This window comes from Gadus chalcogrammus, chromosome 13 (assembly GCF_026213295.1).
Source record: "Gadus chalcogrammus isolate NIFS_2021 chromosome 13, NIFS_Gcha_1.0, whole genome shotgun sequence".
Lineage (NCBI taxonomy): Eukaryota > Metazoa > Chordata > Actinopteri > Gadiformes > Gadidae > Gadus > Gadus chalcogrammus.
In genome coordinates, this window is record NC_079424.1 from 10,390,245 (window position 1) to 10,410,728 (window position 20,484).

At 43.5% G+C, this 20,484-nt stretch overlaps 2 protein-coding genes across 2 annotated transcripts; both read left to right on the plus strand.

Annotated features, from left to right (window-relative positions):
* The first annotated feature begins 314 nt into the window (after positions 1 to 314).
* Positions 315 to 14,893, plus strand: LOC130401998 (limbin-like). Its single transcript, XM_056606064.1, has 23 exons — positions 315 to 1,040; positions 1,160 to 1,232; positions 1,444 to 1,637; positions 1,966 to 2,022; positions 2,138 to 2,324; positions 2,649 to 2,749; positions 3,029 to 3,094; positions 3,330 to 3,464; positions 3,676 to 3,815; positions 4,123 to 4,447; positions 5,499 to 5,738; positions 6,072 to 6,247; positions 6,356 to 6,515; positions 6,654 to 6,833; positions 7,133 to 7,434; positions 7,616 to 7,808; positions 8,988 to 9,128; positions 9,823 to 10,050; positions 10,810 to 11,069; positions 11,182 to 11,269; positions 11,636 to 11,814; positions 13,910 to 14,002; positions 14,187 to 14,893. The coding sequence occupies exons 1-23, from the start codon at positions 801 to 803 to the stop codon at positions 14,581 to 14,583; spliced, it is 4,155 nt and encodes a 1,384-aa protein (XP_056462039.1). The 5' UTR covers positions 315 to 800; the 3' UTR covers positions 14,584 to 14,893.
* Positions 14,894 to 15,469: 576 nt separating this feature from the next.
* On the plus strand, positions 15,470 to 17,130 carry LOC130401999 (cytokine-like protein 1). The gene is made up of 4 exons (XM_056606065.1): positions 15,470 to 15,705; positions 15,801 to 15,845; positions 16,416 to 16,562; positions 16,658 to 17,130. The coding sequence occupies exons 1-4, from the start codon at positions 15,559 to 15,561 to the stop codon at positions 16,757 to 16,759; spliced, it is 441 nt and encodes a 146-aa protein (XP_056462040.1). The 5' UTR covers positions 15,470 to 15,558; the 3' UTR covers positions 16,760 to 17,130.
* The last annotated feature ends 3,354 nt before the right edge of the window (positions 17,131 to 20,484 follow it).

A 20,484-nucleotide genomic window follows, 5' to 3' on the forward strand; every position in this document is an offset into this window, starting at 1 on the left:
TGATAGCACCCCACACACCTTCCAGAAGAAGATGATGTACCATTTCCATTGCATAAATAACCTGAGGTGACAATGCTGGTAAAATTATAATTGTTATGTCCAGATATAGCCTACTTACATAAAATGGGTAGCTATTAACAATTTGTATGCATCAACATTAGTTGTCCATCAATCATAACGGTCCAGAGAAAACGGAACGACAGGGCTAATAAGGGCAACACGGAACTCGGCTTTAATCGGCTACAATCGGCTATAATCCGCTGTATAGCGAATTTCAAGAGTTTTTAAGAGAAGGGGACTCAGATAGTAGCGCACATGCGCATATAGAGCAAGTATGTATTTCGATTTTTATAAGGTCTTGGTGGCGTAATGCAGTTGTTTGAATTGGATGCTTTAAACGCCATTTAAGTTTTGAGTATTGGGTATTGAGAGAGACAAAAGGGATGATACTTGTCTTTAAAGAAGCTAGACGTTTACTACAGCGGGGTCTGTGTGCGCATGTGCGTTGCCGGATATGTCCCTTTCGACTATCCCCCTGTCCCATTATTTTGGAAACTTATTTTGAAGTTGAATAGTTTTGCTGCTTTACTATTTGTTGCGTTAGTTTGTCCACAACAACGCTTTCGAAGTCTGCCACATAATCTATGGCGTTTTGGAAATAAAATGACGTTTTGGGTCGGGTTACTCTGAAAACGTGTGCTTCTTTGGGAATTTTTTTGCAATGTTTTCCAGGTTAATGAAACAATGTAGCCAACTAGTAGCTAGCGACTCTCAGTTGTGAGAGTTGCACATTGACACGAATGCGTCAGTTACACTTCAATGCGAAGGTGGTAACAATATGCTTCATATTTATTCTCAATCTGCAACTGTCGCTTCCCTTTCGACCCATCTCATGTTGTTTCTCAACAAATGAAACCGGGTATGGATTTATTTTACACTCCGCTACGTTGGAAGACACGGCTAGACAACAACACTGTGAGGGTGGTCAGGGTCTCTCAAGCTCTGGGTGTTTCTTGTCCCCTTTCTCTGAAGAACAAGAGGTAGGCCTAAGTAACGAGTATTATACTCAGTCACATTTAGACCTAATACAGTTTATGATTTCCTCAAAACCTAACAATCTCTGCCTATTTGTATGCCATTGTTTTTTTTTATGGTTCAGGCTCTGGTCAGAGGAGTCCAACGTGATACCAATGAGGATTCATCGATTGCGGTGAATTTGCAAAAATGTGATGGTTCGTTGGTTTCCCCTTTAATTTATACGCATGTTATTTATGTCTGTAGCGTGGGGTGGTGTGTGGTTACACTGTAATTACAAAGTCTTACTGAGTACTAGTGCATGAGCATGCCAATACCCAATCATGATCATGAAATCTGTTGTTCAACAAGAAAGACCAAAAGCTTTGGAAACTAACTTCTAGGCCAACATGATTTATAACTTCACAGGAGATACTTCAAGGGGACTCATATACGAGGACATGGAACATTCTGGAGAAGAAGAACCCATTCCCTCAATGGCTTCTTCTGGGCCATGGGGACACTCGATTTACAGTTCATTAAGTTATATATCAAACACCATACTACACAGAGGACAGAGAAGTACCCTCACCAGACACAGCCTTGGCCCTACCTTGCCTCAGGTACAGTATTCACTTAATTTATTCCTTAACTGCAATGTTATCTACTATTCAGTAGTTTATCCAAAGCAACCATGTTGCTCAAGGATGCTTATAGTAGGCGGCAGGCCTTGGGGATCAAGCCCAGTACCTTTCAGTTGGGATTCCAACACTCAAATGTACCTTGCTTGCCCTATCTTTACAAGCATGGTCATGATACTGTACTGACCAATAGATTATTGGTATATTGAGTGTCGGATGCTGCCTTATTAAGTCTTCAAAATGATGTAGGCTATCAGATACTTCTTACGATTCTGTTTTCTAAAGTAATATGCCCGTATTCCCTCCCCAGGTTGAGAGTGTAATAAACCCATCAGCATTTGGAGTCAAATTTAGAAAATGTGCTCAGGTAAGCAATGCCTTTATTCAATGAAAATTGACCTAGCCTTTTTCAACTGACATACAGATTTATAATTGAATAGCTGACATGTTATTTAGCTTTTCTTCTATTTTTTCATGAGCAGGTTATACTCGGTACAGACCCCCCCCAGCTGGCGATCTACCTGCTGATCCACAACCTGGACCAAGTAGGAGCCGGGGACCTGTCCCAGGTGGCCATCCGGGACTCCATCTCTGGGATCATACCCCTGAAGTCTGAAGGAAAAGTGGTGGAAACAGACTTCCAGACCTTTGCCTTGGACTCACTGCCTGGTGGGTCTTGTGATTCTTGTGAGAGTTTTTTTTACCAATTATATTCTTCTGTGAGAAAAAGCTTTGTTGGTCTTTTAACATCATTTTTCAGTCTTGGTTGGATAGTTTTGTTGTCTGCCTCCTGACTTTGAAACTCGCTCCCCCTGGCCCTGATTGTTCATTTTTTCATTTTGAGAAAAAGGCTTTCAATGGGATTGAGGCAAGACGGATTGGCAAAGTGAAACAGACGTAAACTTGTGAGATCAGGATGGTCTCAAGAGTGCTTAATTAAATAGGCTAAAATACAATGAGCTACTTCTTAAATACAAATTATTTTTCTTTCAGCTGGATCCCAGCATTTTCTTAACTATACTGCAAAGATTAGAAATCCGAAGAGTGAAGTGCTGTACCTGCCTGCTTTTCTCAGCTTCTCTAATGCCTCTCAGGTAGACACACGCACACGCACACACACACACACACACACACACACACACACACACACACACACACACACACACACACACACACACACACACACACACACACACACACATCACCGTCCATTTACTCTTACAATATCTTATAAATATGTTATATATAGTATGTTTGTTTAAATCAGGTGTAGATATTTTGATGTCTTAATTATGATCATTAAATGTTTATATTATTATTAGATTTGATATGTTAAGGTATTTCAAGTGTCACGTTATTTATTTCTCTTACAGAATGATGTTCAAATGTTTGGACCACTAAGGACTAACTTAACCTTAAGAGTCAACAATACAGACAGGGTGAGTAGTACTGAGTAGTTGGATCTCCTTCACAGTTTCCTTTATCTCTGGTTAACCAATGAATATTACAGCTGTATGGAAATTTAGCTACTGCTGGTATTTGCACATGCTGTTGGTGGCGCTAAAAAATGTATCCGTTTTTAAATGAAAAACAGGTGGCATTAAATAAAGCATTATTATTTTGTAACGTGTAGTGTTATCAGGGAATTGATTGGGCTGGTTGCTTTGTTTCTAGATTCAGCCCAGTCATGGACTTCCTTTAGCTGGATTTGTCTGTGGGTTCCTGGTGGCTCTGGTGATGCTGTCCCTGGGCTTCCTAGCCATGAACCTCATCTGTGCCCGGACCAGATTCAGTTTAATACATAAAAGGGTACAATTCAATCCCATTCGTATATCTTCTATTTACTAATATAACAATTAATTAACAATTACCAAATACTGCAGTCTAATCGGTTCTGTTGTTGTTGCTGTCGTTGTTGTTTTTGTGGTTTATTTGTGATGATAGACATTTACCACTATCACAATGTAATGAATTGAATAGCCTATCATTGTAGTTAATAAAGGAAATTGGTTTGCTTTAGAAAAACAGGGATGAGTCAGACCCAGAGTATGCAGACTGGAGCATGAGTGAAACCCTGAAGGATGAAGCCGCATTTGAAGACAAGATGGTGGACATCATGGGTCTGGAAGACCCTCAGAATATGTATCAAGCTCTGGAGAGGTATCTAAATACTATTACATAAATAAGTTTACGCTTATATATCCCAGCATCCATTAATGTAATTATAATTGTAATGTGATTCATGCCAAATCATTGTATTTTGTAATTCCTAAAATAACTCATGACGACCATGTAAATAACAATGGATGTTTGCAATTGCGATACATTCAAATAGCTTACATAGACACCACAGATCCCCGGAGTACATAAGGGGAATCAAACAAAATGCACGCCATATTCACCTCAGAAACACGAACGAACCACAGACATCCAACCACCACGCACCTTTTCTTTTTGCCCCTCGTAGCCTGGAGATGTCGAGCCTGCTGCGCGCCACCACCCACCTGGAGTCCACCCGGGTCCAGGTGTACAAGGACCTGACGGTGTCCCTGCTGGGAGGCCTGGGCTCTCTGGGCGAGGCCAGCAGCCACACCCAGCAGAGGCTGCTCAACGTGCTCCACGGCCAGCTGCTGGGCATGGAGGGCCGGCTGAAGGAGGAGCAGCTGGCCCGCATGGCCACCCTGGCCGGCCAGTGCAACCAGGAGACCCGCGAAGAGATGGAGGCTGAGCACTGCAGGGAGGCGGCCGAGAAGGCCAGCGCTGAGCTGCTGTGTCAGCATGCAGACCCACAGGTACCCACCCGGGGGGGGGGGGTTACTGGGATCAGGCAAGGGTTTAACCTGGATTAAAGGGAGGCAACGGCAGTGGTTGACTTAAGATAGAAGTCGTTTGAAAAGTTTGAAAAGTTTAAGTGGTGGGATGAGGTTCATGCTTTATGCTTTTTTATATATGTATTTTGAGATACTCTACACATTTTATTAAACATGATCAGTTAGAATTTGCATGCTGGAAAAGCTCTAGGTGAGTGGCCAAACATGACATGGTAATTCCTAGTCCAGTAAGAAAAGTTACCTTTCATCCACCATCTGGGTTTGATCATTAGTACAACCAAGGGGAACAACTAATAAATTCAGCTGGCTCGGTGAATCACTTCAGCAAAGACATGGCCAGGCTTTTACCATTTGAACATGCAATAACAATTTTCTATTTTGTTATTTAGCAGATGCTTTATCCAAGCTTACTTTGGAAACAACATTCAGATACATGCCATTCAAAGATTTGGCTGGTTTACTAAGACCCCAGGATTGTTATTGACATTGTCTATGTCAAGATGTCAATCAGCCATGATTTTTGTTAGTTGTTGAGCCATTGAAATTCATTATATTCCAAACGATTGTGAAGCAGCTCCCATGGTTGTATCTTTGTTTTGGTCAACACAAGCGCATATCAACTGCCCTGGCTAGATGGTTTTCACTTATTAGTGCCCACAAACGAACAAATCCACAGCTTTTGATTCTGTGTTCACAAGCCACTGTGCATTCTCAATTAGACTTGAGAGGCGTGTAGCTAGAACTCAAGAATGCAGATGGTTGTTGCATTTGAGTGACAGTGATTGGTCTGAATTATGGGTTTAGAGCAATGTTTCAACGAGTCGCAAGGGAAACTGTAGAAAGGGGTGTTTTCTTAACACCCTGCAACGCGGGCTTGTGGAAACTTATGGCTTTATTTGTTTGCGGGCCATATTGGAGCAAACCACATCTTTACTCAAGGATCCCTAATGGTTTAGTCTGCGGAACCGAGCCTGCTGCTCACCATTCCCCTCCCCTGCGTCGTGACCTCCAGGAGGTCCTCCGCTGCAGTGTCCTGCTGGAGAAGCTGCACAAGCTGACCCAGGGGGGGCTCCAGCGAGCCCTGCTGGTCCGACACGAGGAGGCGTCGGCCAGGGTGCAGCGACGGCTCACTGAGTGGCGGCGGGTGGAGCTCCACAAGATCTTCTGTGAGGAGCTGGAGGAGGCCACGCGGATGGGCGAGCTGGAGAAGGGCACGGCCAAGAGCCTGCAGCACGACTACTTTGCCTGCCAGGTAATGGAAGTGGTGCTGTGTCATCTGCTAAGGGCTACTAAGAATACGACTACAGCCTAGCCTGGAGCATTCCTATTCCTATGGAGCATTCCTATCAGATCTATTAAATAGACGTACAAGCTAAATTTTTTTGTAAAATGTTTCTATTATTTGCTGTATATTTCTAATGCACTACCCTTTAAATACCAGAACTATTTGCAGCAAATGAAACAAAAGACCCGGAGCAACATTTCACAGCAGTACTGAAAGCAAGTCTTCCACCATATGGTAAAAATATGAAGGAAAGTAAAAATATCCAACTTATTTGTCGGTATCTGAATTTCCACAACCCAGGACCGACTGGAGGAAGTGCTGGATGTGGTGGTGGCCAACCAGCGCTACATGCTGGCAGAGCGTCACGCTCAGAGGAGGTTCCTGGTCCACAGCCTCCACAGCCTCAAGAGCCTCATCTCGGACACCTTCTCCAGCACCTCCAGCAACCTGGGCGGCTGGTTCAACCAAATCAGGAGGTACCAGGCTTCCCACTTTTCAACCATTCAAAGCGCCTTTCAGTCAGTTCAGAGCAGAACGAGGCCATGGAAGAGACTGCCTGACCGACCGCTTGTGCTTTCCATCAGAGGGAGCACTCTGCCTGCAGAGCAGCTGGCCCAGCTGCAGGACAAGGCCCAGCAGGAGCTGCTCATGGTCAGACAGAGGCTGGAAGACAAGCTGAACCAAGAGAGGAGAGCCATGCACTCTGTGCTGATCAAGAAGAGGAGGGAGCTCATCTCCGATATGGTGAGGAGACCGCCTTGAGACTCTACTCCCTGTGCATGTAGAATCCGTTATGTTGGCTCTGAAAACATTAAGAGGAGCACTCTGCACTTACTCACAGCCAACTACGTGGGCTTAATCCAACCCATTTCTCGTCCCCAGTGGCAGATCCACAACCAGAGGCGGCGTGAGCTGTCAGACATGTCCAAGGACGGTCTGGTGGGGAGGGCTGAGGTGGCCCAGCACATGCTCTGCTGGCAGAACCTGCTGACCGCCCAGAGCCTGGAGCTGGCCGACCTCATCAACAGCCTGGATGAGGAGGCCGCCGCCGAAATACGCAAGGTGGCGCTAAGCTGTGCACCGCACACACAAACACACGAGGGACGGGAACCCGCAGGGACCTCACGATTGTGCAGAATCACGTTTCGATTCTGTGAAGGTTGCGATCCATTCGTCCGTTTCTGTGGGCGTTCTGATCTTTTGTGTGGTTTAACGTCGGGTTTGGGTTCTTCAGGTCTGTCAGTCACCACCATTGTCTTTCATATGAATGTGTCTGACCATAGAAAAACATAGCCGATGCGAATCAAATAGAGGCAAATACACTATTGCAATCTTCTTCTTCTGACCTGCCGCTCCAACAGGTGACCATGCGTGTGATCCAGAGCTCCATGGCAGAGGTGAAGGCCATCCAGCCGTCCGTGGTCCAGGCCCTGCTCAACATCTTGCCCCCGGGGGCCCCGAGCGCCTCCCTGCTCCAGAGGGACCCGGAGCTGGGCGCGGGGCAGGAGGCCAGCGCCCTCCACCAGGCCCAGGAGAAGCTGCACCAGGAGGGCCAGGCGGCGGTGCGCACCCTGCGCTGCACCCGGGAGGCCCTGCAGGAGGCCATGGAGCGGGAGCTCCGAGAGCAGAAGGAGAGCCGCGCCCGCAGCCGCGCCTTCTTCAGGTCCCTCACCCCACCCCTCGTCATGAAACAACGATCATACTGATGATGGTTTATGTATAGTTAAACATTTTGATAGCTTTTCAAATCTCTGCTTTCCATCTATTTTATTGCCCATATTTTTCTTCATCCTTTTTTATCATCTTTTCTGTTATTGAGTCTCTTTTCGTTCTTCCCCTCCCAGGTGTCTGTGCTCGTGCCAGCTGACGCTGTCGGAGGACGACACGCTGAAGATGAAGCTGGAGTTCCACAAGTGTCTGTCGGTGATGGACCGGTGCCTGGTGCTGCCCCACGCCGGCCTCAGAGCCAAGCTCCACGCCGCCCTGGCCGCCTGGAGGAAGGAGGCGGAACTGCAGGCAGAGAACATGCATTCAGAGGTGGGTAGTTACTAGATTTTCACTGATTTTAGAAAGGACTGTCAAGTTCCGGTCAGTTGGTGCAGTTCTTTGTCATTGGTCGGACAATCGCTGGACTTAATAATATTCGAGGCGCCATTGATAGTAATAGAATATAAGTTGGTCAAAAAACCCTGTTTCTCACAACTTTCAGCTTGCCCAACTTAACAATGGCCGATAGTCAACCAGCTCAATATTTAGTATTGAGCTTAATTAATTTATACCATGTCAAATAAGTCGTTGTTGTGGCAACTCAAGGACGACCAAAAGTGTGTTGGCATTCAAATATTCATGTTGTCTGCCATGCTCCGTTAACTTTCGTGTTTAACGTCTGATATCCGTATATATATATATATATATGATCAGACTTGGCACGCTTCGCAGCGTCATCCATTGGAACCCATTATATAAAATTCAGAACAAAACCTAAAATCGAATCTCCGACGTCTGGTGGAAGGTGGTGTGACCCACTCTACAGTGAAACTCTCAGTCAGACTCGGACCATGAGTGGATCTGAAACCCACTGACTTCCTCCAAACAGCACTCAAGTGATATTTTGACCAGGTAGAGTAGAGAGCACTCTGGCCGATTCAATTAATCTAGAGATAACATGCAGACATTACCTAGGGAGAGAGGGGGGGGGGGGGGGGGGGGGGGGGAAATAGTGTTTCCGAGAAGGAGAGGGAGAGACAGAGCGGGCTGCGCTCTGTCTCTCCGGGTGATGCACATGGCCGCCATCCACTACCATTAGGCAGAGAAGAGGACCAGGATCTTCCTTGGTTGACTACAGCCCTGGATTGGAAAAGATGCATGTTATGGAGCTCTGTCCTTAACTGTATCCCTCATGTATTGCTTTACATTGTATGTCTTGCTTGACTTAATGTATGTGGATGTACGACCGCCTCAGGCGGTTCCTAAACCACTTCAAACCAACCGCAATCGGCCATAATAGCAGGGGATAGATTCTTAACTTATGACGCGTTCAAAAAGCAATAACCACCAGTTTAGTAGGCCTGCATGATACTGCACATCTGTAATAAGGCTGTTGGTGAGCATTGTTATGCGCAAGTAATAATGGCTTCTACAAATTGGCTGGATCACATAACAACGGCGCAGTGAGCCGTTTCCACGACCACTTCAAAGACATCATGTCTTTGGCAGAGTAAGCCTCGGACCAAGGGGAAGGCGGCCCAACACAAAGCAGACCCAGGGGCCGCGCTGCTGCTCCACCAGAGGAGGCTGGAGGAGAGGGTCCAAGTGTTCGAGAAGGAGAAGGGAATGCAGGCTCGAGTCATGGACAAGGTACGTCGGAGAGACGGACGTGTCTCCACTGTGACCCTGCTGAGTAATAAATAAAGATACTTTTGTGCAGCCGAGGAGAATGTCATGACTTATTGTGTTACGCGTGGGTCTCACAAATCCAACTTTAGATGAATATCCAAAGATAGATTTGGGTCTGAAGTCTAAGGGAAGACTAACTCAAATCTGGGGGAACAGAGCATTTATCGCTTAATAATTATATCTATGTCACATAGGTGCCATATTTCATACTAGGGCTGGGTATTGCCAGGTACCTCACAATTCAATTCAATTAGATTCTTTAGGTCGTGATTCGATTTGATATTGATTCGATTTGATATTGATCCAATTGCTTCGATATCGATTCAATAATACGTGCAGATGACAAAAATACCTAAATATTATTTAGAATTAACCACTTCAAAATGAATTAACCATTTCATTGTGCTTTAACTAGCAAAAAGGCAATACACCATTGTTCCTGAGCTAAACTTGCAGCATAAAAGTTGGGCATACTCGCTTCTAGATTACAATGACTGAGTATGCTTGTTTTTAGGGAAATAATCGATTTCAAAAGGATTCTGAATCGAAATGGAATCGAGAACAAATGAATTGCAATGCATTGATGAATCCATATTTTTACCCAGCCCTATTTCATACAAAACCATGAAGACGATCCCCTCCTTCATCCCACCAGGTCCGAGAGGAGACGGAGAGGGAGAGACGGAGCGAGCTGCGCTCTCAGGCAGGCGACCTGGCGAGGCAGATGGCCGCCATCCACTACCACAAGGCGGAGAAGAGGACCAGGGTGCTGGAGACGTCCAGGGCCATGCTCACCCTGCAGAGCCAGCTCACCCGCCAGCTCAGGGGGAGACGCGGACTGGAGCAAGGCGAGATGGCCCAGAGCATACACCACCACTGCTCGGTGGGACATGGTTTCTTATTCCTTTTTGCGGCGGACTGATTGTGTTACAGCCCTCTCACCTCAGACACGATACCACTGAACGAGGCGGCAAGCAAGGCGAAAAATCAAACCTGGCTAATTTGAGGTTGTAGTGAAATGGATAGACGTAGTGGTAGGAATGGTTTTTCGCACCAGGGGAAAATTGTCTGTGAAGCTGTTTCTTGCAAAACACAGTTTGGTCGGTTCGATGTTTTGTTTTGTTGTTTTTTAAACAGTCTTGGGAATACAATGCCTAACTAAATTGTGCCTGATGTAACAGGAACTGTAGAAGCTTAGCGATTTTTTTTATTTATTATAAAGCCCTTCATTATAAATGGTCTCCCATTACAACAACCGCTGACTCTCAAGCCCTCATAGGGAAAGGCGAAAAGCCAAGTGGGGGAAAGGTAGAAAAAATAAAAGGCTGCATAGGATAGATTTTTTTAGGATAGATGACAGTAGCCAGTACATAGCAGTACATAGCCAAATAGCTTGCGCTAATACTAAATCAGAGCTGCCGAGTTATACGTCTGCTGGTGCATTACAAGCCTACCTTTGTGTTTTAAGCCTGTTTGTGTTTACAGATGGACTTGTTTTTTCCAACTTGTTAATATATTTAATATATTTGTTGCGTTATTTATCCATTGTTGCAAAGTGACTAACCATCATCAAGATCGTTGGAGGAAAAAGAAGATTTACATCAGAAGATATGAATCTTGATTTAGTCTACTGTCACCACAGAGTCTGGAGGAGGCGGAGAAGCTGCTCCAGGAGGAGAGGGCCGGGCTGGGCTGCTTGGAAAACGCCCAGCCCGGAGACAGGCCCGCCAGAATCCCAGAGGACTCCCAGGGAGAAGAAGACGAGGACGACGAGGTGGAGGAGGAGGAGGATGAGAGTGACAGGAAGAGGCTGTTCGAGGTCCGGCGAGACTTCCGGATGTCCATCATCCTCCAGGAGGCGCTGTGCAAGTGCGACAGCGTCTTCGCCACACTGACCGAGAGGTAGGTTCACGACGCGTTAGCCTCAGAAGTGTCCGTCGGGGGTGTGATGTCCTGGACGTGTCGGAAGGCCGCAGTGTCTTATCATCTGTCCGTCCTGTCTCCTCCTATCCAGGCTGCAGGAGGCGAGCGCCAGGGGCCAGGTCATGGAGGATTTGAAGGAGCAGCTGGAGCTCAAGAGATTATACGCACAATGTGACCAGGTGACGACTGCCCACCTTTAAACCCACACACACACACTCACAGCCACACCCCATCATCTTTACTCTGGTGAAAACAGTAACAGTCATAAGCATTCTTTTTTTTATCTTGTTATGGAAAGAAAAGTATCTTATACAGTCCGGGGTTATACAGGGTCTCTCTCGACAACATGAGATTAGTTTGAGTGATTTATATTACATTTAGTCATTTAGCAGATGTCTTTTTTGACCCAAAGCGACTTAAGACTGATTCCATTCGGATCAACTCGGGGTACGGTGTCCTCCTGTAGTTAGACATGCTGACATCGGGGACGGAACACAGAGACGATCCAACACTCTCATGACTTCCCTCCCACCTCCACTCCCCAGGAGCTGGAGTTTGCGTCTCGGCTGGTCAAGCAGAGCCAGGTGTCCACGGAGGTGCTGCTGGAGGCCCTGCGTCTGCTGCTGCCGACGCTGCCCGAGTCTGAGCTGCTCTCTGTGGTCGACGCCCTGTGCCGCCCCAAACACAGCCTGCCCTCGGCCTCCATGGAGCAGGCCCGCCCAGGGTACGCCTCCGTGTTAACAGTCCTTGTCAAAGAGCCAGTGAACCCAAAACCATTCAATTTAAACGTGGTCATGTTTGTTATACGATCGTCAACAAAGTTATCGATGCCATTTCGTCCCTGAAATAAAATTGAGACGGTAATTGAGAGAAAAACAGGAGTAAAATCCTAGTTTTGGGCCAATCCCTGCAAAACTGTTTCTGAATTTTCCACTAGAGCTATTTTTAGTGACTTCACGCTGCCTCTTAGTATACCCGATGTCAGATTTGAGTTGTTCAGAGAGAGAGAGACGAAAAAAAGCGTAATAGAGCAAGATCTATAAACAAAACAACCCAAAATAAAACGGCCCCACCTTCTCTGCCCCCTCCCTCCCTATACTACTCCAACTCAGTGCAATCAAACAGAGCAGATATTCCCAGAACACATTTCATTTCAATAGCTGAAATAATGCAGCAACAGAATTTCGCATCTTCTTCCAAGTTGAACAATTATTCAACTGCCAAGATTAGATTTGATGGTCAAATAGCAACCAGGTGAATCATTTGGTTCCCTGTCAAGGTATTGACAGGGATAGGTATATTTATTGCTATGCACTATTATCACATTGTGAGGATGGCCATGGCCCAAACTCTTATTTGCACATCAGTAGTGTTGTCTTGCACAACTGCCCCGGCTCACAGGTTTATCACTGTGGTGTGACCGTGTTTTGCGGACATAGTACGTTATAATGCACTCTTCTGAAACATCCTGGCATTCCAAGCCTAACTCCAAAGAGGCATTTTGCAACTTTGAACATATGTTTGACAACTTCGGTCAGCAAAAGAGAACGACAAATAAGAACTATGCATAGTTGGGATTGGGGTCCTCTTTCACAGCAATCCCACCAGCATGAATTTCTTTTGAATATAAAATAGGTAAGTGTGCAATATTGCCTCAAAAGATAACTTTGACAGTTTGTTATTACAATGGTTGATCTTAGAGGTGCCTAGGATACCTAAGAATCAGATTGTTTTCACAAACTGTGCCATGTTTTCTTTCTGGGAAATATACTTTCCAGATTTTAAATCTAAAACATTCAACTGGTCTTCCTTTGAGAAAATCCCCAGGGTCTTGAGAAAAGCACCTGGGAATTTCCACATCAGATATTTTAGAAAGAAAACAATGTTTAAAAATAGAGGTATTGAAGGCATATGTTTACTACAACAATGTCCTGCCCAGGTGATCTTGCTGGACAGTGTCACCTCAGCAATCTGTTAACTTAATCGGATATTTGCTTCCCACAACTGTCCCTTCCCCAACCACAAAGTATTTCACACATGTTGGTCCCGTTTTCATCTCTCCGCTCCTGACTTCTTGGCCGGGCCTGTGGAACACTTCCCGTCACAGCCTGGCCCGCACTCTGGATGACGCTGTGGATGAATAATGCACGACAGAGTTGGGCCCCACCGAACAGAACTGTCCAGCCAAAAAAACAACAAAACAAATAACCTCACCTAATTGGAAAAATAAGCCAGTTCTGTGGGCAGATGGCTCATTGATTCTGTTCTACTTGGTCTCATAGAGTATGGACCTCAAATAGAGACAGAAGTCTTGAGACTGTTTTGACTCAGCCGGTGATTAAATTGACATTACTCTTGTGATATATATTTTTTTTATCGATGTGCAGGGAAATGCTTTTTCCTGAATAGGATTCTATGCAGTTGTTGGATAAAATAACAAAAAAGAATGCCAGATGGATTCCAAATCAATAACAGCTGTGATGTGGAAATTTTACCCAAATATATCAATCATCTTTATCATAAAATGTAAACTAGCCAATCATCAACCAACAGCTATTAATTTATTCTTCACAGATCGAAGATAAGCTTTAAATATATTGTTATAAACTCTTTAAATAGGTTTTTGTAGTTATCTAAAGCCGCTGAATGATTATTATGAGTGTATTTTTGTTCACTCACACGCAACATGTTTTGTTTGGAGCTTTTTTGGCTTTCATTGTGTTTCAAAGATCCAGTCAGCGTTTCGACACTGACATTCTAGCATCTTTTTAGGTTTTCACATACACTTACCAGATTGACTCATTCCTAATTCCTTCCAGGTCTCCCAGGGAACCAGACCGAAGTCTTCTGGTCAAATTAAGGGAAGCTATGAGGTGTGCTGAGGGGACAAATCTCCATCTGGTCGGAGGCCGGTAGGTGCAAATTACAAACATCTTCTGAGTATCTCCTATTTATTTCAAACTCTTTTAACCTTCCATGATAAGCATTTATTCACTCAATGTACTTTGGATAAAGGTGGCCACAAAGTGAAATATAAACTTACATTTTTCAATATTTATACAAACGCAATTATCCTTTCTCATTACGTTTCCCTAGACTTCAAGTAAAAAGGCAAGAAATCTGGGAAAAACTGTTCAATCCCCCGGCACAACCCAGAGCCTCTAAACACCTTCCACCAATGCTGGTGGAGGAGAACCGCCCGGAGGTGGCTGCTCTGGACCAATCGTCTGTGGCTGAAAACACTCCGTCACAGCAGCCTCCACTTTCTACACAAGCAGCAGGCCCACAGTCTGAAGCCCCGTGTAGCTCCCCTCCTCCACCCATCAACGCCACCCACGGCCCCCCCAGTCCCACCCCCTCCACCGGGGAAAGGCTGTTTGTGTTTCGTGCTCCACCCGAGTCATATGACGCCGTGGATTTTCCCAGAAGAAAGAAGAAGAGGAATTTCCTGAACCTGAAGAAGGGCTCTGTGGCTCCTACCGTCCAACCCTGAGACAGATATGTCACCACATGTCAGGTGTTTACGATTCAATGACTTAATGCCCTCATGCCCTGATGACATTCATGCGGTTTTGAAAATACTTTTTGTTTTTACTTAAAATGTATATTTTATATTATATATAAATATTAAATTGTTATTAAGTTGTATTGTCTCGTTATAAGGCAGCTGTTTCATTAATTAAACCACACAAGCATGGCTGCAAGGTCCACGAAAGATTAGAAGTGAGTTTACTTGTGTTGGGTATGAGCAATTCATAATTTGGCAAAACGCGGTGACTAATCACCCCAGTTATTTTGAAATAAAAAAAACAGTTTCCAGCTATTTTAATTCATAAATGATTAGTAAAAATGATAACAGTTTGCTGATCTGATAACAGAAGCCAATTTCAAACAAACAAAATAAATCGTTGCATTATGCATTTGCAAAGAACAGAAAGGGATATGGAATTCCACATTCGGTAGGCAATTCTTCAAGAACAGTTGGCCCTATTAACAGGGCATGGAGGCACAGAGAGGACGTCCTATTTTCACGCCCAATGCGTGAGAGTTGGCAGCTCTTAACTACACTTGCATTTATGTACAAAACGATTGCTGTTCGTGAACTTGCTCATCCTCTTGTTTAAATCCAGTGACTGACAACTATAGTCCACAAAGTCGTAAGGAACTTGGTCGCCATCGCCTCCCATCTTTGGAATAGTTCCCTGAATTATATCAAGAAGGAGAATGTGTATTATATGTGTAGCCAGGCTCTTTCAAACTGTCAAATAAGAACAAAATATTTTGCAATGCTCAGTCCATGGTAAGGTGACTTCAAAAATGCCAAACTGTTTTGCTCAACAGTCTCGACGTCAGTGTAGCCTACCCCCACCCCCATCACTCTGTCTTAAAAACGCCACAGAACAACCAGCTCCACATACTTTCAGGGCTCCCAGACCCCAGTAACATTTCGTCTGGACAGAGCAACACAATGAAGCTTGGACTTGCCACCGTGGTGTGTTTCCTCAGCTGTGTGTGGTGGTCTGATGGTGCGCCACCAACCTGCTATTCCAGAGCGCTGGGTTTGGGCAAAGAAACCATGTCTTTGCTGAATAAGATCCATACCTATCATCGCACGGTAAGACGATTCATTTTGGCCTCCTCGAACTACACAGCTGGCTGTCTTCGTGTCGTAAACCCATCTTTCATCGCAATCCCTGTGTTTGATTTCAGAAAGCCTGTGCGGAAGTTTTGCCAACGATCTTCATTGATATTCACGTGAGTTGTGTGTTACACCTTGACGTGACGTGATGGAATCGGTCCAGTTCGGACCAGATTAATGGTTCATAACATTACTGGTAATCGTGTAGCTGAAAATTAGTTACTGAATTTATTGCGAAAAGAAAACTAATAGGCCTAACACTACCACAAAATATGTATATATATCCTCGACTTTTTACTTAAATCAACTTGTTTATCAAAGTGCCTTCTCTGTTGTAGGCTACCCAACAAGGGGGATTTAAAGTCCCCTTCGAAGCTATCCTTTTACTAAAATGAAGTGAGCCATTTTTTTTTAGGCTTAATCCAAACTGTTAGGTGGATGATCGTTTGAAAGAAAACCGTGTCTGGGAGGATTGGCAGTATATAAATATAAAGTATCCCATGGATATTAAGAATTAACCCACAAACTAAAGATCCCCATTGCACGTGTAGCTACATCTTACTTGGGGCTGCCCCTCCCCTAAAGGTTAAATCATATAATCGCCCCTGCTACACAATGGTCAATACATTGTTGTTAGTTATTCTGTATATAGAATACATACATCAGTTGTTTCCCTATCACTCCAGAATGCCTGCATCACAGCAAAGCTCCGGGATATCCTCTATGTGGTGTTAAACCACCCAGATCAGCAATGCAAAGAGCGCCCCCGGATCGTCCTTCTCAAACGCAAACTGGAGAACCTGTACTCCATCATCAGCAGGATTTGTTATCGGGTAAGATAACCTTATTGATCACCTTACCTTATATTGGACAATGGTCTACTTTGTAAGTGGACTTCATCCACAATTTCTCCACTGTCCATTTGCAGGACCTGGTGTTTTTCTCGGATGACTGCGAGGCCATAGATACTGGACACATCACACAAAGCTACGGGGAGGACCGGCTGCAGCTCCTGGTGGAAGAGCGCTGAGCGGCCCCCTCATGGAGAATGCATTGGGCCTGCACATATTCTGTCAACATGTAGCCTAGTGTCACAACACACATTTTACCCTCTTGGAGGTGTTGAAGCTGGGACAAAGGGACCGATAGACTGGTAGAGTCCTCCTGCTTTTATCTGTGCTTTCATACACCTACAGCATTGCACCATAGTGGGGCATAGGCTCCACTTTTTGAAAAGTCACATACCCTGCTTGATTTGTAACAACGTGATACCAAGTAACTTGTTAAGGATAGATTGTTCACAATATACAATGTAATGTACTATGGGTACAAGATATGAAATGTATTTGTTTTGTAAATAAAAAAAAATGCAAAGATTACAGTGAGCAAGTGGGTTGCTTCTTTCCAGAGGGACGTTTTTAAAAAGTAGCAGTCAATCAATCGCTTTACTGTTGGGTATAAGATCAGATAAAGAGAGAGAGAGCGAGAGACAAATATATAAAAGTTCAATTCAAACATAAACACAAACTGAGAGTAAAGTCTTCTTTAACACTACATTGTTACCCTCTAAAATGCTTGACAGTTCCCATCATAGTTACCCCATAATGGGTGTTCTTGCATATTTCCTCATTGATGGACTGACCCTTTGATCAGCCCAACTTGGTAAGCCGAAACACACCATGCTCACAAACCTTTCCTTAAGGTTTATTATTTCAAGCTTTTCAACGGAATGACTGGCATTCAGCTAATTTCCTGTGGAAAGTTCTGCTCTCCTTGATGGAATGTAACATGCTATACCATGGGTTTCCCACCTTACCAATAACACAAGCCCCATTAGGTAGGGGGTAAGACTGGGATCCGAGAGTCCTGATGCTATTGCAGACCTTCTGGTGAGAGACACCATGGAGCCCACAGGTAGCCAATATCTACAAGAGGCAGAGTAACGCCTTGTTAGCTGTTTGGTTACAGTTACACCAAAAAGAAGCCAATCCTGTAAGTGGAGCAATGTTTCAGAGGGGGATATTAATAACTGTATTTCTACAGTTGTCAGTCTACACAATGTTGATTAAAAACCTTTACAGACACATTTAAAGTTACTTGTTTCAAGTGCTGGCCGAGTTGTGTTCACTGTTCAACAACGCGTTTACAGATCCCGGCCTCCAGTTAAATGATTAGTACTAATAAATATGCATGGAAAGAAAGTGAAGATTTTAGCTAAAGTCAGTCAGATACTAGATTATTAACCTATACTGGGATACAATCTCAGAAGGTTCAGATTATCAAGTGATAGTAACATTTGCAATAACATGCATGGATTGGTTAATTGAACACAAGATTTAGTTTACTGCTTAATAGAAGAAACATTGGGACAAGGACCTCACACACACACACACACCGCGCACACACACGCGCACACACACACACACACACACACACACACACACACACACACACACACACACACACACACACACACACACACACACACACACACACACAAACCACATTTATGAAATAATATTGAGACTTTTGTTTTTGTTGGTCAAATGCACTGATTCAGTTCATTTGATTCAGTTCAGTTCATCATTGACTTGACTGGCCCTCTCCTTCCTATGATAGGCTATACGCCTTACCAGCATTGTGTATGTCTACAGTACGTAATGCCTTAGTCGGCGACACGTGTCAAAACAATTTGGTTGGCTTTTCACAGATAATGTTACAGTAATTCAGTTAGCTAATAAATAGATACTAAGATTGCTGCAACTAGAGTAATTGATTTGGGAGGTTGATGAACGGGTTAGTTATGGTTTGACTGATGTTATCTAAATACATTATATTGAGACTAAATCGTAGCAGCACCAGAGCAGACGGAGGCTGGTAAAAGAAAAGGGGTTGCAACACTTTGGAAAATACTTTGCTGTCCCTCCGATGACATCTGCTGGCATAAAAGAGAAACTACAGCGAGGATCAATCGTCCATCCATCGACCAGCAGGTGGGAACAATCATTTGCGATTCTAAATACTTTCATTATTACATTTAGTAATTAAATAATCAATTAATAAAAACTATGCAAAGTCTTTACCAAACTCGGTTAAAGTTTTCTCACCTGATTGTAAAGATATTGAGAAGGAGGACATTTTATGTTTTGATTTATTTGTGTCCATAAGGGTTCTAATTATGCAAATCATCATAATGCAGTACATCGCCGTAATAAACTGAAAATTTAAATAAAAGAGATGTCAGGAACAGTTGACAACAAATTAAGCTATGAAATCGTAATTATTGGGCTTTGGTTTGAAGTATAGCCTAACTGAAAATTATTGACAGAACCGCGTTTCCCTGACAATGTTGAGAGACCTCTCTAAAATCAAAACATCCTTCAACAGGTCGACAGCGATACCTCCGGCCTCTGGTGGAACTTCATGACTCTAATGTTGAAGGACCGTTTTTCCCCCAATCGTAACGGCGATGAGGATTCATTATAATATTTGTGGTATAATCTGACGGAGTAAGAAATTCACAATAGGTCTCAGGGAGGTTCAAATGTTGCCCTTCAAAGGGGCAATAGCCCGCTAATTTCACTTCATGACTAAAGGCCTATACGTCGATTAAACTATAGACTAATTTAATTAGGCAAGCGTAAATGTTACGCTGAAAGGTTAAATCCCCGTAGGCCTATCTTATCTTGCCAAAAGCTTTTTTGATATGGCCTACAATTGTGATAGATCCTAGTAGGCGTACATAGGCCTACTTTGATCAATTATTTTCTAGCAGATTGTTCTGTGCCCTTCAAAACAAACAGCCTACTTCTACTAGTCTACTACTGCCAAATACTCTACTATAAGTAGGCCTACTACAACTAATACTACTACTAATAATAATAATATTATTATTATTATTATTATTAATAATAATAATAATAACCCCATGAGAATTAAAGGCCTTATAATAATAATAATAAATATATAAATACAAGCTTTAATATTGAAGTAACAGCTAGTGTCAATGTAAAAAATACTATTAGGCCTATTATTGATGTTGTTCTTGTTGTATTCATTTTACAGGATAAATAAAACATAGCTTGACTTGCATACGGTACATTCATAGGCCTATATAAAATATGATGTCCAGTATTGCTCTGTTTAGGCCTAAAGGACATTATATCATATTGAAAACTTTTATTTTGATTAGTGTTATAATCATAACCTGATGAATAAGAAATGTTTGGTCCTTAGCCTATTTAATATTTGATTTGAATTATGTTAGATATCTTAAATATATTTCAATAAAAAAACGTTAAGTTAAAGGCACCCAGTGCAACTTTATGTAAACATTCAATGAAAAATAAACATTCAATTTCTAGTCTTTTTTACACGTAGTAAGTTTCAATAACTCCATACCATTACATATCGACATTCAAGGAGCAAAGATGAGACGTCGCTGTGTGGTGAGAACTGATAGAAAATCGTAAACAACAACAATCGCAGGTGGGGAGAAGCCATTTTTCCATTGACTGGAAGCCTGCTTTATTTATTGTAGGTTACAAAAAATAAAGAAAATGGCGGCATTGTTGTTGTTATCGATTTTCTATCAGTTCTCACCACACAACGACGTCTCATCTTTGCTGCTTGAATGTCGGTATGTAATGGTATGGAGTTATTGAAACTTACTACGTGTAAAAAAGACTAGAAATTGAATGTTTATTTTTAAGCCTCGAAAGTTGCACTGGGTGCCTTTAAAAAGTTCCGTATCCT

Excerpts from the sequence above, each read along its gene's own strand:
- LOC130401998 (XM_056606064.1), top strand. The coding sequence starts at position 801 with ATGCGTCAGTTACACTTCAATGCGAAGGTGGTAACAATATGCTTCATA. Across the intron at positions 1,638-1,965 it reads TTGGCCCTACCTTGCCTCAG|GTTGAGAGTGTAATAAACCC; the intron begins GTACAGTATTCA and ends TTCCCTCCCCAG. Across the intron at positions 6,516-6,653 it reads GGGAGCTCATCTCCGATATG|TGGCAGATCCACAACCAGAG; the intron begins GTGAGGAGACCG and ends TCTCGTCCCCAG.
- LOC130401999 (XM_056606065.1), top strand. The coding sequence starts at position 15,559 with ATGAAGCTTGGACTTGCCACCGTGGTGTGTTTCCTCAGCTGTGTGTGG. Across the intron at positions 15,706-15,800 it reads TCCATACCTATCATCGCACG|AAAGCCTGTGCGGAAGTTTT; the intron begins GTAAGACGATTC and ends GTTTGATTTCAG. Across the intron at positions 15,846-16,415 it reads CGATCTTCATTGATATTCAC|AATGCCTGCATCACAGCAAA; the intron begins GTGAGTTGTGTG and ends CTATCACTCCAG.